This window comes from Macrobrachium rosenbergii, chromosome 54, assembly GCF_040412425.1.
Source record: "Macrobrachium rosenbergii isolate ZJJX-2024 chromosome 54, ASM4041242v1, whole genome shotgun sequence".
Classification (NCBI taxonomy): Eukaryota; Metazoa; Arthropoda; class Malacostraca; order Decapoda; family Palaemonidae; genus Macrobrachium; species Macrobrachium rosenbergii.
Window position 1 is genome coordinate 16114840 of NC_089794.1, and position 17763 is coordinate 16132602.

At 36.8% G+C, this 17763-nt stretch overlaps 1 protein-coding gene across 1 annotated transcript in view; it reads right to left on the reverse strand.

The window, feature by feature from the left end:
* Window positions 1–14463: 14463 nt before the first annotated feature.
* The window catches only part of LOC136834517 (uncharacterized), a 3801-nt gene continuing 501 nt past the window's right edge, over window positions 14464–17763 (reverse strand). The window contains exons 2-4 of the mRNA XM_067097111.1: window positions 17082–17164; window positions 16110–16194; window positions 14464–15939 (exon numbers count right to left, since the gene is read on the reverse strand). Coding sequence (XP_066953212.1) covers window positions 15753–15939; window positions 16110–16194; window positions 17082–17148 — 339 coding nt within the window. The 5' untranslated portion in view covers window positions 17149–17164 and the 3' untranslated portion in view covers window positions 14464–15752. The remainder of the gene's footprint in view (window positions 15940–16109; window positions 16195–17081; window positions 17165–17763) is intronic.

The window sequence follows — 17763 nt, forward strand, 5'->3', positions numbered from 1 at the left end:
TTTTAAGATACTTAAATGTAAGTGAACGAGAACTGAATGCGCCTGACTGAACACAGCTGTAAAAGGCTTCAGATGTCACAATTCATTTCTGTCTGTTACATGAAGGGTGAAACATGCAGTACTTGCATCATTTTAGTTTTAGGGATGTAAATTTGCAAGATATAAATGGTGCAAACAGCTGCTACACGAAACACAGGGGGCCAGTTCGTTATTGCATTATATTTAAGATTTTACTTAATATAGGGCATTTGTGTTTTGTACATTTTAAAGATTAAACTCGTACCGTATTTTTATGAAGTAACTGTCATAGTTATGTTGCATAATTTACAAAATCTGCAACTTGTAATACCACAGGTATGGACATTTAACCAATTTTTGTTTCCTTTCTTGCCTCCGTATTCAGTGTATTAATGAAAACAGTTGAACAGTCATACAAATTAATATATTACCTATCCAGTTTATCATTATGATTATTTTCACAAAGCGGCAATACAGAGAATATGGCACAACAGTGTTATATTCACAAAGCTGTAATTTCTGCAACATTTGTTATATTCAACCCTTTGATCTGGGTGATGTTTTTCGCATTAAAAGTCCCATTGATTGTTGATTCATTAATTGTAGTAGACATCCAAAACCTGGAATATAAACGTACGGTGTCGACACCCACAGGTGGATTAGACTCGACCTCGACCTCGGATGGTGTGGACTTAGACTCAGACTCGGCTTTGACCTTGGAAGGCGTGGACTTGACTTCACAGATCTGGAGGTAAGAGTGAATAACATGACTGTCATTTGTTATGGTTACCCAAAATTACTTATTAAAGAAAACGCATATGTTGCTATAGAAAACGTCAACAAAATCTTAAGTATATGAGAAACTTTAATGGTATCGGCGTCATATCTCATTTTGAGGTTTTGCTCGTCTTTCTTATTACCAGGGTTGGATTTTATCTTAAGATTAAAAGGAAAGTATGAATGGGAATGACATTACATTTTGTGTTTCACGTTTTATTGCAAGTGCTGTAACGTACACCATCAGGGTTCTATAAAATAAACGTGCTTTGCATATAATCCCTATCTGGAACTCTGTTATCATATGCCCGTGTTCAACTGATAGAAAAAGCCCACCCATATTTCCTGTTCCGTGCTTGATTTTCGATGGTTCAGCTATAGCTGAGGCCGGAAATCTGGTACATTCAGGCTAATTTTCATATTCCCTACACGCTACTGAGAAAAAATTAAGGCCAGATTATGCCAACTGGGAAATAATTATGTAGGTTTTTACAAGTAAGCTTAACGATAATTTATAGCCGGTATATGCATGGGAAACTGTTTTGGTCTTTTAGTGCTGGGAATCTCGACTTGTTTAAATTGATTATAGCGCTCTCTTTGCCTTCATATCATAGTTGTCAGTGGCTACATTCTTGATCTCATCCACAGTTTCTTAAGCCCTCAGCTTAATGAACTGAGACCTGTCTTATCTGGTGTTCCAGAGGGTAGTGGCTTGGGACCTTTGTTGTTTTCAGTCTTTATATGTTTGTCGGTCTATAAAATAAGATAATATATAACTATTAGTATGCAGATGATGCTGCTCTTCTTGATTTTATTCCCTCCCCAAAATGTGTGATGTGGTTCCCGCTAACTGAACAGATCTGGAATGATAAGGAAGTGACGTAAGGTATTAACTTTTGTCAAAGTCCATGGTAAACTCATGCTAAGTAAAGTAGACAGCCGCACGAAGATATCGTATATTAATATAATTCGTCGACCACACAATATAGAAATGGCTGTATATAATACTTTGATCTCCAATTGGCTATAGTCTTTCCAGCAATCTAAGATCACTAGGGTTGGGCGGGCGAGTAAGGAATTCCTGCGGTGTCAAACATCTCACTTATGATTAAAAATTTTGCCTTGTCAGAGCCTGCTCAAACGAAATAAAAAAAAAAAATGCTATTCATTTCAAGGTAACAACGAAAACATATTTAACTTCACATATTTTCCGTAAAAACCTCATTTATTTTCTTAAAAACAGAGGTAAGGCAAAATTTTTGGCCGCCGCTGCCAAACCTCAATTTCGCTGACACGTGGTCAGCGAGGGCGTCTAAAAGGCCAGCTCTGTCAAAAACAACAACGGTGATCACTTCAAGCAGCCAGTGAGGGTCACTGGACAGTATGAATAACCCGAGGAATAGCCAAATCGGAACAAATCTCTCCACCGCCAGCATCTCCACTCTCAGAAACAACAAGGGGCCTGTGTTATTAATGGTAAATTATTTTTCTCTCCTAAATGATGAATAGTATATTTAACCTGCATAGACACTAGAAAAAATCTAACCACGTAACCAGTAAATAGCTGATAAATAGAATACGGACAATACAGTAATCAAATGGCTTGAAAACATATTACTACCGAACCACCCTCACAAAGTGTAAGTGTTAATGCATTAAACACATTATGAAATCATCATAAGAACTATGATTATTATTTCATAAAGCGCTTAAACAAAGAAAACTCACTAAGAACAACCAAAATTTACTCAACGCTAGTTTAGAAAACGAAGCTCTGCAAATGACAGATCCCAGGTAAAGCCACAAACAAAGGAGTAATCAAGAGGGTGAGATTCAAAGGGTTAAATAGATATGGCAACGCTGTATCCTTTTCCTGTCGCCACCGTATAGCGACCTTAGAAAGTGGAAAGACTATAGAGAGGTATAAGACTCCGCTCTCCTAACCCGCGCGCCAACCACCCCCCCCCCTCACTGCAATAACTGGCAATAAGTAATTGTATTATTCTTTTACGAATTTACAGCGGCTTCATTAATTTTGTATGAAGAATACGAAGGCGTCAAATTTGATCTTTTATTTGTATATATTGAGAAACACGTGGTGATGTACTGTACATACATAATAAAACACGGTAGCTTACCATATATATATATATATATATATATATATATATATATATATATATATATATATATATATATATATTACTAAAGGACCTCATTCAAACTGGATGGTATCTAATGGAGTTTTATTCAAAAAGTTACAAGCTTTCTTGGACAAACAGTCCACATTATCAAGTATCCGTACAATGAGCAAACGCATAGTCCGGCTGTATTTATATCTGTGTGCTGGGTACTTTTAATCCTATAATCGCCTAGCTCTTCCTGTGTGACCTCCACCCTCTCTTGACCTTGGTCTTTCTCTGATCCCTGGTTCCAGATGTCCGTTTTCCGTGCGTTCTCTTGCGTTTTTTCTTCGTTTCCTTGCTACTGTGGAGTATACGATTTTTCTAGATATGCTGTCTTCAAAGCCGTTTCCGGTGTTCCCTGCCATCGTGTTGTTGGCGCAAGTTATGAAGGCGTTCTCTACAACCAGTCTAGATGTTTTGTTGGTGTTCCTGTACAGAAAACTCATATTTTCCCAGTCTATTCTGTGATCATTTTCCCAACAGTGTTTGGCAACTGCCGACGTCTGATTATAATGCCTTATGTTCTGCAGATGTTGTTTGCTTCGCTCTTTACATGATTTGCCAGTTTCGCCATGGTACCCTTCTTCACAGTCTAGACACGCTGCCATATAAACCCCCCTCTAATCTCTTCCCCCCTCTACCGACTTTTGTTTCTAACTATTTTATTCCTAATGGTGTTTTTGTAGCTGCCTATCAATTTGAAATTATTTAGCTTCCTGTTGATGGGTGCAATAGAGTTGTTGTCCGGAACTGTAATTATTTTCTTTCCTACACATATCAAAGCAAGGAAAAACTATTTTGGGGAGAGGGAAAGGATTGAAAAGGAACATTTGGTAGGAAAGAAAATAATTACAGTTCCGGACAACAACTCTATTGCACCCATCAACAGGAAGCTAAATAATTTCAAATTGATAGGCAGCTACAAAAACACCATTAGGAATAAAATAGTTAGAAACAAAAAGTCGGTAGAGGGGGAAGAGATTAGAGGGGGAGGTTTATATGGCAGCGTGTCTAGACTGTGAAGAAGGGTACCATGGCGAAACTGACAAATCATGTAAAGAGCGAAGCAAACAACATCTGCAGAACATAAGGCATTATAATCAGACGTCGGCAGTTGCCAAACACTGTTGGGAAAATGATCACAGAATAGACTGGGAAAATATGAGTTTTCTGTACAGGAACACCAACAAAACATCTAGACTGGTTGTAGAGAACGCCTTCATAACTTGCGCCAACAACACGATGGCAGGGAACACCGGAAACGGCTTTGAAGACAGCATATCTAGAAAAATCGTATACTCCACAGTAGCAAGGAAACGAAGAAAAAACGCAAGAGAACGCACGGAAAACGGACATCTGGAACCAGGGATCAGAGAAAGACCAAGGTCAAGAGAGGGTGGAGGTCACACAGGAAGAGCTAGGCGATTATAGGATTAAAAGTACCCAGCACACAGATATAAATACAGCCGGACTATGCGTTTTCTCATTGTACGGATACTTGATAATGTGGACTGTTTGTCCAAGAAAGCTTGTAACTTTTTGAATAAAAACTCCATTAGATACCATCCAGTTTGAATGAGGTCCTTTTAGTAATTCTACTAATGCACAGAACAATTGTGTATGTGATAAAGTTAATATATATATATATATATATATATATATATATATATATATATATATATATATATATATATATATATAGAGTAAAGCTTACCATGCTTTATGTACATTATATATATATATATATATATATATATATATATATATATATATATTTCAGATATCGATTTCTGTCCATAAAAAAAAAAGCAATCTTCAAACCTTCGACTTCCAATTCGGTTACGTTAAAAAAATATCAAAGCGTATGGTTAGTCAGCACATGCATGCGTAATTATATTAGGAAAAGAATAAATAGGTTCGAATGGTCATAACATTACAGGGACAAAATTTTCTTCGTCAGTAAATGACGAGGTTAAACATTCTGACATTTGCGAAAGGATGACAATTCGTGGAAAAAACGTATACGCGCCTTTTGAAGTGTTGCAATGTATTATGCGTTTATATCGTGTTTGAATTCAGTAACTTCATTGTTCTTCGAATGACGTTGGAAATCGAGGAATAGTATGAAATCCTTCTATATTTTTAGTTTCCTGCAAAAAAAAATATAGATGGCTTTGTCTGTCCGTCCGCACTCAGATCTTAATAACTACTGAGGCTAGAGGGCTGCAAATTGGTATGTTGATCATCCACCCTCCAATCATCAAACATACCAAATTCCAGCCCTCTAGCCTCAGTACTTTTTATTTCATTTAAGGTTAAGGTTATCCATGGATCGTCCGTCTGGCAACGCTATAGGACAGGCCACCACCTGGCCGTGGCTGAAAGTTTCATGGGCCGCGGCTCATACAGCATTATACGCTGTACAGAAAACTCGATTGCGCCGAAGGAACTTCTGCGCATTTATTACTTGTTTTCCTTGGAAATGATTACACAAGCGTGGATGAAACAAATCACAGTGGAGAGTAATAAGAACATTTGGAGATTGCAGACTTCCACCAAGTAACATGCAGTGTTGGCAAGAATCTGTTTCAGCAAAATATCTCAAGAACGAATGAACGAAGTTTGATGAAATTTCGCGGAAACCTTTATTGGGTGACTCTCTCTAGATGATATACTTCTGGCTGGTATCATTAAAGAACCGGCGTTTTACGCATTGACACTAAAAAGAAAAATCCCCGTAGGGGCATAGTGCTGTTAGTGTACATCACATGGCACACTGTAGACATTATTTGAGGTTCTTTGCAGCGTCTCTTCGACCCCTAGCTGCAACCCTATTCATTCCTTTTACTGCACCTCCGTTGTTATTCTCTTTCTTCCATCTTACTTTCCACCTTCTCTTAACAATCGTTTCATAGTGGAACTGCTTTGAGGTTTTCCTCCTGTTACACCTTTCAGACCTTTTTACTCACAATTTCCCTTTCAGCGCCGAATGACCTCATAGGCCCCAGTGCTTGGCCCTTGGCCTAAATATTATATTCCAGTTCCAATCCGACAAAAAGTTAAGCATTTGTAGAGAGTCAGTGAAATTTTGTCACCAAGTTTCGTCAAAATCCAAGGATCTTTCCTAGATAGTGACCCCCAAGGGTTTTAACCCGGTGTGTATCCACCTTTGTGGCGTGTTTAGTACAATCCCTTTGAGGATGTCCGTAAAAACGTAAGCAAAAGACTGTAAATATCATAAAGATAATGACCCCCAAGAAATATTAGTCCTAGATAACGACCCCCGAACTTTGCTGGGGGTCACTATCTAAGAAAGATCCCAATTCAACAAAGAGACCATACAGTATATATAATCCTCTTAGCATTAATAAGAAAATTGAGCAGCTGAAAGAAAATTCCCATTCGAAAACTGACGCAACATTATGCAACGACCTGCAATTGCCGCAGAAGAGTTCTGACAATTGGTGCTGTCTGTGCACTGTTCATTTACTGCAGAACATCTTCAGGAGACCTAGAAGGGCATTGTAAAACTTGTAACGTATTAATGTGCAGGATAATTATAATGTTCACTCAGGTGTGCGTATACTAAAAGCGTATGGATTAAGTGACAGTTTGGTCAGGTAATATGTATAAACAAAGAATCACACACACATATACATACACATATATACTGTGTATATATATATATATATATATATATATATATATATATATATATATATATATATATATACTTTATTAATCTGTATGTTCTTACAGCAACTTATATCTTTTATTCATTTTCTCTGTTCTCTGTGTGTAACAGGGACAGTCTATAGTTAGCGAACTCCACCTTTATACTTGCCGTTATCCAGCCCGTGGCAGCCTCTCTTTCACCACTAGACACTGTATATTATAAGTGCCTGCAGATCAAAGAACCTTTGCCCTAGCTTTGAGACAATACGTAAAGTCCCTATGGTCAGGACATAACTTCTCGACCCTCACTTACATTCCCGTCGTTTCTATGGTATGAAGGAACTGATAAAATAATAATGATAACAGAAGCAGTGGTTGTCCAATAATAATAATATGAGAACACTTAGCTTAGTGCCTCTTCCATTACCGTCGTTTTCTATGGATGGTCGGAGGAACTAATAAAATAATAATAACAGGAGCAGTGGTAGTCAAATAATAATAACAATAACGATAAAACCGTTTGTAAGGGACAGCATTGGGTGACAATGAGGCCTGAAACGCAGCGTAAGAGCAGCAACAGCATTCTGCACAGTAAGAATAAGAGGAGATGCGGGCGGGCTGTGAAACTGTTCTCAAGCGGATATGATATTGGCTCTGAAAGGTTCACTTGGGGAAAAACACTCGCCGGTTTTGACGTGACTCAGTCAGACATATATACGAAAATTATATTCGTTCGCTCCACCTTTTCTTTGCTGCTCGTTTCTTTACGTTTCCCCCCTATTTTTGAAGTGGGATCTCTCTCTCTCTCTCTCTCTCTCTCTCTCTCTCTCTCTCTCTCTCTCTCTCTCTCTCTCTCTCTCTCTCTATATATATATATATATATAGAGTGAGAGAGAGAGCAGTGTTATGTAATAAACCTCGCAAAGTTGAATATTGATCATCAGTTTGGTATATCAGATTTTTTCTTTCGTTTACCGCTTGAGCTTTCTGTGATTTAAACCATTTTTTTTCCTCTAACTTCTGTGTTCAGCTTTTTTTTATTTTTATTCATCACATTTTGAAGTCTTTTTTTTCATGTTGCTGCTTTTAAATTCATTTAGTAGTTTTTTTATTATTAATTTTAATATTCAGTTTCCTTATATTAAATTTACATTTAATATAACATTCCTTTGGAGTTAAAGTCACCAATTTTCCTTCATTTCTCTTTTTTCTTGCTTTCTTCGGGCGTGACCTACAATAGGGCATCAGGACGACCTTGCCATTGACCTGTGTTCTTAGAGAGAAGCCTACTTCATTTTTCCTTTATAACTCTCTGAGTAGTGAGAAAGGTTATTGGTCATTACATTTCTCAAGGTGGAAGGAAAGAGCGACATTCAATTGAAAAAAACTTTCATTTATTTATTGTTGTACATAATTTGTCTTCCCTTATGACTCAGTTGACATTGCACGAACGTATTCATGTTTTGGAAAACAATCGTACGACCATTTCCTACGAAACCGCAGTTTTCCATTCGTCGATACCTTGGCGATCACTCTCCCAAAAATGGCTGCCCCGTAGTCACCTCACGGGGCGTCGTTGTCCACTGGGAGATTTTTGGGGGGTGGAGACACCTTCCAGAAGTCTTCCGATGGTCCTCTTTCCAAAGGCGCTCGCTTGCCGGAAGTCAGACGCACTCTGACCAATGTCCCTGCCACATCGTCGCATCGTGTCGCTTCTATTTGGGAGACTGGCGAGTTGGCCCTCTCTCCTCAGCGTGTCCTTGAAAAGTTGCTGGAACGTCTTTCCTTGGAGGGTAGACTCTGTGATCGACATTGGTTCGAGAACAGATTCTCTAGTGATCGACACTGGTGCTAGAACAGTCTGTGATAATCGACCTTGGTTCAAGAACAGATTCTGTATTGATCGACATTGGTTCAAGAACAAACTTCGTAATAATCGACATTGGTTCCAGAGCAGAGTATGTGAAGCTCGACATTGCTTCAAGTTGATTAGAATCAGCGATTATCATCGACACCCATTCAAGTATGGAACCTGAAATGACCGTACGTTGTCTTCCGTTTGGAACCCGCATGGTTCTTCTTGCTTCCTGGCACAGGGTCTGCAGACAATGACCTCTTTACCCAGCGTCGCATTGTGGGTATTTCGAATGAGGTCAGGCTCCAAATACCCTTCTTCCGTTTTCTTCTCCTCTGCCTCGTAGGTCTGTCCATCCAATGTCTCATCTTGGATGCTGTCACGACAGACTTTGGAGAGAAGAAGAGTCGCTCCGGAACTGAGCAAGATTTTGGGACGCGTTCGAGATTCTTGTACCGTTTCATTTTTTATATGTATTTTTGTCTTTACTCTTTTTTTTTTCTTTGGTTTTTCACAAGTAGTCAGAAGAGGCCTGTTTGGAAGAGAAGAAAATAGTTTATTAAACTTCAAGTGGAAATAAATTATGTATTTAAATTAGGTTTACCACGAAGTGAAAAAGAAAAATTATTATTTCCATATAATATCAGATTTTATGTAATTTTTTATTTTCTTGTGATGAAGTGAAAAGGACATGTATTTTTTCTCTAAGTCTAAGTTTCTTAGAAGTGTAACCTTTATATTACTTTCAAATTACGACTACCGTGAAGTATAAAAGAAAGTATATGTATATTCTTATTAAGTTTCCTATTCATATAAAACTGTTTCATATTATGCTTACAATTAAGTGAATAACTATATGCTTTTAGTACGAGAGATTCATTAGGCATTTCACAAGACTCTGAAAAAGATTTTCATTCAAAAACCTTGATAATCAATCTTAAAATGAATGTAAATACTTACCGTCCTTTTATCCTCTATAAGTACAAGCAGAATCTTCGCTTCAATTTATATAAATCCGTTCAACCGAATGCAGTAATAATTTCAGTGAGATACAAGTGAAGAAAGCCGGGAGGGGAGGTTGCTTGACACCGTTTGCTCTGTACACACTGACGCAAGTGGCCGAGCGTCGCCTCTTGATATAGGCTCGGTCCACTCTCTCCCAATTACAAACGTTTCCCGCTACGTTTTGTCACCACGTGACCGAAAATAACGTCTCGAGTGAGGTCTCCCGACAAGTCTGTCAAAACCAAAACAGCTGACATTCACTATTCGTTTCGTAAATGATACGTTTGGGGCGTCCTCGTATAGACCCGGTGTTCTTCTATGTTTTGGAAGAAGAAGTTGCAGTCGAGATAGACTACGGCCGCATTGCGTCAGCGTTGAACAACACCCGGCGAGAGTACCCACTACAACTTGTGCTGTCTTGTTGGGACGCTGAGCTCTGAAGTAGGTGCTCACTACTCAGCCCTGTGGTGATGAAATTTCTTAACAGTTAATTCATGGCGTGCTTGAGGTATTCCTGATAAGATTCGAGATTAAATTTGCTTTTCCTAAGGCTGTTTGTCAGACATTGCTTAGTAAAACCTGTATATTCACCAACATGCCTAAAGTATATGATGATAAAAAATCTAGTTAAACTCAACTTGCCCATGTTTTAAAGGCGGTTTTGCAATAACCTGCTGTGATAAAATTCTTGGTAAAAATTTACATATGGTACCCACGTGGTAATAAAGATAGGCTCAACAAGAAATTATATAGGCCTATTTAGCCCTCTGCAACATTATAAAACTTTTGTTTTAATCTCGAAATACAATAAGGTATGTATATATATATATATATATATATATATATATATATATATATATATATATATATATATATATATATATATATATATATATATATATATGTGTGTGTGTGTGTGTAGGTGTGTGTGTGTGTGTGTTATAACATCCGCTGTCACCCTCCAAATGCTTCTTTTCTTTATCAGCACTTTCAAAGAAATCTCTCCACTTCCCTTGTCTCGCCCCTCCCCTTCCTTGTCCCCTAACCCCCCACCCCCACTTCTTCTTCTTCTTCTTCTTTATTATATCTGATTCATTACGGTTGCTCTTTTTACTCCGGCGTAGACTGTCTTTGACTTCAGTGTGTTGTAAAATAAATAGCATTAATATCAATAACAATGGTAATGATAATAATAATAATGTTAGTGCACAATAAAAGTCCACAATTGTATAAATAAGTTGTATTACTTGTAAGAGCTAGATAATAAATAATGCAACTTATTTATATGATTGTGGATTTTTATCATACAACAGTTTATACAAAGCATCGTGAATTTCTTAGCAATGTGATGGTAATAATAACAGGAAGGTATTATTATTATTATTATTATTATTATTATTATTATTATTATTATTATTATTATTATTATTATTATTATTATTATGATGGCTTCCGTGATGCAGTGGTTACCAGCCTCCTCTCTAAACAAAGTTCCGAGATCGCTTCAAGGTTTTGGGGTTTAGGTGAATAGGGCTAAGTTCCAGTTTCTATAAAAAAAAAAAATTCTGCACAGTTAACCTAAGTATTGAACTCTCTCCTGAGAGTTAGTCGACTGAGGTGGATCGATCACAGCCAGGAGCGCGCCTTGCAACTCTCTGAGGCGTTGTTGCCTTTGTGACTTGTTCAGGTATCTGTTGATTGAATCGTCTTTTGTTTTTTGTTATTTATTTATTTGTCATTTTCTTGTTTTTCTTGTTCACGTGAAGTTTTCAAAAGCCTTGGACACTTTTTTTGCAAGTTAGTAGCCTATGAGTGCCGTTGTTTGTGAAGGCTGTTTTGGTTAATAATAATAATAATAATAATAATAATAATAATAATAATAATAATAATAATAATAATAATATTATTATTATTATTATTATTATTATTATTATTATTATTATTATTATTATTATTATTATTATTATTATTGTTACTGATAGTAATAACGAAGTGTGTAAAATAACAAAAAGAAGTAATGTTAGTAATACTAGCTTTAGAAAACCCGCGTATATTTACCTAAGTGAAAACATCATTAAATATGAACGAACTGTGGGATTCCCAAAACTTCTGTTTGGCCACGGGAAGGATAAGAGTCTTACATCTTGCATATTTTTATTTTTATTTATATTTACTTCTTCTTTTTTTAGAGGCCACTAGGAAGCGGGTAAAATGGTGTCGTGTTTTAGGCCTCAGAATATTCAGTGTTTATTTTGGGGAAGCTCTCTCTCTCTCTCTCTCTCTCTCTCTCTCTCTCTCTCTCTCTCTCTCTCTCTCTCTCTCTCTCTCTCTCTCTCTCTAAAAACTTATTTTAAACATAGTAAGTACATGGTGTCGTGTGTCAGCCATCAGATTATTAATCGTTTATTTTGCGGAAGCTCTCTCTCTCTCTCTCTCTCTCTCTCTCTCTCTCTCTCTCTCTCTCTCTCTCTCTCTCTGGGTAAAACTTTTTTTAGACATAGTAAGTACTCTGGTGTCGTGTTGCAGCCATCAGAATATTCAGTGTTTATGTTGGGGAAGCTCTCTCTCTCTCTCTCTCTCTCTCTCTCTCTCTCTCTCTTTCTCTGGGTAAAAACTTTTTTTGAACACAGTAAGTACATGGTGTCGTGTTACAGCCATCAGAATATTCAGTGTTTATGTTGGGGAAGCTCTCTCTCTCTCTCTCTCTCTCTCTCTCTCTCTCTCTCTCTCTCTCTCTCTCTCTCTCTCTCTCTGGGTAAAAACTTTTTTTGAACATAGTAAGTACATGGTGTCGTGTGTCAGCCATCAGAATATTCATTGTTTATTTTGCGGAAGCTCTGTCTCTCTCTCTCTCTCTCTCTCTCTCTCTCTCTCTCTCTCTCTCTCTCTCTCTCTCTCTCTCTCTTTTAGACTTTTTTTTAGACATAGTAAGTACTCTGGTGTCGTGTTGCAGCCATCAGAATATTCAGTGTTTATGCTGGGGAAGCTCTCTCTCTCTCTCTCTCTCTCTCTCTCTCTCTCTCTCTCTCTCTCTCTCTCTCTCTTTTTTGAACATAGTAAGTACATGGTGTCGTGTTACAGCCATCAGAATATTCAGTGTTTATGTTGGGGAAGCTCTCTCTCTCTCTCTCTCTCTCTCTCTCTCTCTCTCTCTCTCTCTCTCTCTCTCTCTCTGGGTAAATGACTTTTCAATTAAAATTCATGAGTACTGTAGTCGAGTTGTGGCGAAACCGGGCTGTTTAATTCCGTAGAGTTTTACCATCATTGCTGGGATTTGCCTCGGGGTGGGGGGAAATTGGGCAATGGTTTCCGGTACTTCTTGACAGCATGATAGTCTTTCTGAGCATCTAAAAATTAAACATTTGTACATTGAGGTGTTAATCGTATGAAATTCTAATTTTCTAAATAATATTCCCACTGTAACGTGTACCTTGGGGATATTACTGGGAAAATTAATTCTGATGCTATATATAAAGGATTAATTCTGTTGCTATATAAAAAATATTAATTCTGGTGCTGCATAAAAGATATTAATTCTGATGCTAAATAAAAAATATTAATTATGATGCTATATAAAAAAGATTAATTCTGTTGCTACATAAAAAATATTAATACTGATTCTGTATAAAAAATATGAATTCTGATTCTAAATAAGAAATATTAATTCTGATGCTATATAAGAAATATTAATTCTGATGCTATATAAAAAAGATTAATTATGATGCTCTATAAGAAAAGATTAATTCTGATGCTCTATGAAAAAAGATTAATTCTGATGATATATAAAAAATATGATGCTATATAAAATGACTAATTCTGATGCTTAAAAAAAAAGGACTAATTCTGATGCCATATAAAAAATATTAATTCTGATGCTATATAAAAAATATTAATTCTGATGCTATATAAAACTTTACTAGATGACATTCACAGGTGTGACTAAACCGATGGTGCCCCAAGGATATTTGGGGCAGGCTAGGGTATGCATATGGCGAACCAAACATGGTAAACATTTGAAGGCCCATGGGACAAGTTAGTTAAGTGTCAATCTCTGGGTACGTCATGTTAAGGAATACAAGGTTAAGGCTGTTTAAGTCTTTCCCTTCGAATAGATTAGTAAAATTTTATCATTCAGTTCGAGTGGCCGTTGGGAGTGTCCGCTTTCCCAAAGTGTTTTAAATGGACGTAATACCTGCATCGTTTTTTAAACAAGTGAAAAATGCATCGAAGTTTCTTCGGCGCAGTCGAGTTTTCTGTACAGCGTATAATGCTGTGTGAAACTCTCAGCCACGGCCTTGAAACTCTTAGCCGCGTCCCATGAAACTTTCAGCCACGGTCCGGTGGTGGCCTGTGTTGTTGCTATATGTACCAGACGTATAATTATGGCTAATTTTAACCTCAAATAAAATAAAAACTACTGAGGCTAGAGGACTGCAATTCGGTATGTTTGATGATTGGAGGGTGGATGATCAACATACCAATTTGCAGCCCTCTAGCCTCAATAGTTTTTAAGATCTGAGGGCGGACAGAAAAGGTGAGGACGGACAGACAAAGCCATCTCAGTAGTTTTCTTTTACAGAAAGCTAAAAGTGAAAGATGAAATTACTTCTTTGGGCACAATAATGTTCAGAAAAAAATGCCCTCACTCTTAAGTACACTTGATGAATCTGTTAATTTTTTGTTTAATATATTCCTAAAATATTGCCCTGTTCTAGTCGTTCACAGCAGTCATAGGAAACTTGGAAAGAAAAATTACCATTATTTCTTCCCTTAACTATCAACAATTTTAGCTCGTTGCATATCCTCAAGCATCTGTTGAAAGACTGCCCGTAATTTTCTTAAAAACCTGAGTCTAGGTATTAAAAATGATAGTTTTTTTTTATTAAGCTAATAAAGTCCTTAATTTACTTAAAACCTGAGTCTAGGTATTAAAAAAGATAGTTTTTAATAAGCTATTAACGTTTATTGATTAATTGTTCAATTCTTAAAAAATATAATTGTATTTTTTCCTCATTCTTCAGTTCATTGAAAAGTGACAGACCACATGTAATTCAGGTATGTTTTTAAATACAAGTTGCCCGCTTTACATTACTGGTTGATGTTTATCCAGAGTGACTCCATTGATCAGCTTCTGATTTGTACAGTATGTTTAGTCAAATAATCTTCTGGTTCTGTTTTCGTTCGTTCATAGCTGTTGTTGGTCTTGGTGGCAGATTTTTAAGTGTATCTCCGTGTGTGGTAAAAAAAAAATCTACTGCAGATGTGTGTGAATTTGTGTCCACAGCCATATAATTATCAGAGACCCTTTCTGACTGCCTCTTACAAGAGTGAGGTTGCTCTGACTGCCATATCTACAGAGCCCTGCGCCAAAGTCTCATTATGGTACACTTAATGGCCTGAATGCTGTAACAGTTGAAGCATTGCTCACTTGTGGAATTGGTAGTCATTAGGGGCCTCTTCGGTTAAGATTGGAAACTACTAGAAGGCAGAGGTAGGTTATTTCTTCCGTAGCTCTGACACTGGTCTGGTAACTGATGGCTGTTGTAATTGGTTTGGCTTTACAAGCCAATTACAGTTCTTTAGTCAGTCTTCTACATGGTCCTGAGTATCTGGCCGTGAAACATGGACATAAACTTGAAACCTGTTTACTTTTGCAGTAATATTCTTTTTTGGTATTCCTTTTCCACTTCTTGATCTGGAAGTTTCTTTGCCACGTCTTCAGTTGACTATAGTTATAAATTAGCTAATCTCTTGTGGTCTGAACATATCTGCAACCCTGTGAAACCGACCTTCGCTGAGTAAAAGATTCCAAGAAAGGTTATTCAATAGTCTGGTACTCCGCATGTGCCACTATTCAATCCCCAGACCTGATTGTTGATGGAAGCCCTACTGCCCCTTAACTACATTTAGGACACTCTTGCCCAGCTTAGTTTGTCCTGAGTCTCATGCCAAAGTCACATTATGGCACATTAATGGACTCAGTATGATACTCTGCCTGACTTGAATTCTGTTACATAGCAAGAGGTTGAAAGGGATTCCACTCTCAGACGGTTTGGGGACTTGGTAGCCAAAGGCTTATGGCGGTCTTAACGCGGGTCCAAGCATAAACAGCCGATTTCTAAGGGCCACTTATCCATCGTCTCATTTTGGATATTATAACCGGGTCCAGTGTTTCCGTCCATTATCCAGGGACCTGTAACATTCCACACATCCTGCAGTAGACTCTCCACACGAGTTCAGAAGTAATCGTCTGCCCCACACACGCCAGCTAACCAACGTCGCATCGTGGATGTCTGCTTCGAGGCTGGTGTTCCGCAGGACGTTGCAACGGAACCCGAAGGGTCCATCCCGCTGAGGATGATGGTGATGATATTCGGGGTATTCCAGCTACTGGATGATTCATTCTTGAGATCCTTTGGTTGGCTGAAAGAGGCAGAGAAGAGAGTTGTTTAGGTTAGACGACAGTGTGACAATCAGTTGCTACCAATATGCCACTGTTATTTGATTGTTTATTTTGTATGTTTTTTTTTTTTTATCTTTTACAAATATTTGATGTCTTTCTCAAATAAGTGTAGAGAAATGGAGTTACTTACTTTTTTAAGTCTGTCAAGTTTACATTGAAGATGTATAACTGTTGACTTGGGTTACTGGTTCCCTGTATAATTGAACCGTCCAAATCTGAAAAACAGAGGCAAAAATTAGAGGGTTTTTGTAAAGGGACGCACTTTGTGTTTAAGAAATTTATTAGAGATCTCTTTCAATTTTTGTTATGTGTAATTATCCATTCGTGTATTGGCTTCATAGTAACTGAAATACTTAATTCGTTTGTAGTGATGCAAATTATGATTTAGTTAATTTTTGTTTTGCCATTTACGAAAACTGAATGCTGTTTTAGATTGCTTATCGTTTCATCAACTTTACCACCCGAAAGCAGTTCACCTTGTATTTTAATCACTTATTTATATTTACTAATTTATTATATCTTTTTGCTTTTCTAATAGCTGATCTCTTCTTTCTGTATTACATATCTTCTGTAACTTCTTTCAAAAGAACACCACGTTCTTTGGAAGCTTGAATTCCAAGTCAGTGACCCCTCGGTAGGCTTGTCCCGTATGAATAGGGGTCTATCTTCTAAACAGTAATTATGTATCTGACATTTTACTTTAGATTATAGGAAATTATGACCTTCTGGAAAGTGTTATCTCATTCAGATCTGTCCACCTATCTGCCTATCTATCTTTGTATCTTGTCATAACTCCCTTTCTATATGTATGTTTATACTCTCTCTCTCTCTCTCTCTCTCTCTCTCTCTCTCTCTCTCTCTCTCTCTCTCTCTCTCTCTCTCTATATATATATATATATATATATATATATATATATATATATATATATATATATATATATATATATATATATACATATATATATTATATATATATATATACAGTATATTATATATATATTTATATATACATATATATACACATATGTGTGTGTGTGTATGTGTATCCGTCTGTATACCTTCCTGTCAGTCAGTCTGTCCATACATTCCCGGGACTACTTACCCCAGAATGACAGTAGCCCCAAATCCTCTTGTTTGGACACCATGCCCCACTGTCCCACTTGGGGCATTCGACTGGCAATTGTACTGAAAGAAAATTCAGTAATGCTGTGTTAGAATTCAGCCGAGATTTGGCTTATTAATTATTTTATGGTAATATGAATGAATGGCATTTAAGTGATATTACGTATAAAGGTTCAGACATTATTATTATTATATTATTAAGTCGCTTAATAAGACCATTATTATTACTATTATTATTGTTATAGTTATAATAATAATAATTATTATTATTATTATTATTATTATTATTATTATTATTATTATTATTATTATTATTATGAATTCGCTTAAGAGGACCACTAAGTCACATCTTGACTCACAGGATATATATATTCCTAAAAGCAATATAATAAAATGAATCAATGTACAGTTAAAGAAGCTGGACAGCAAATTATGAATGGATGAATGGATCAAAGGGAGAAGAATATGTAATAATAATGATAATAATATCACCTGTGATACTTTTTGATCAAATAGTCCCAAACAACGTAACATTACCCAAAAGATTTGAACATCTATTAAAAAACAAGTAAAAAATGGTACGAAGTTTCTTTGGTGCAATCAGGTTTTCTATACAGTGTATAATCTAAGCCACCGAAAATAGATCTATCTTTCGGTGGTCT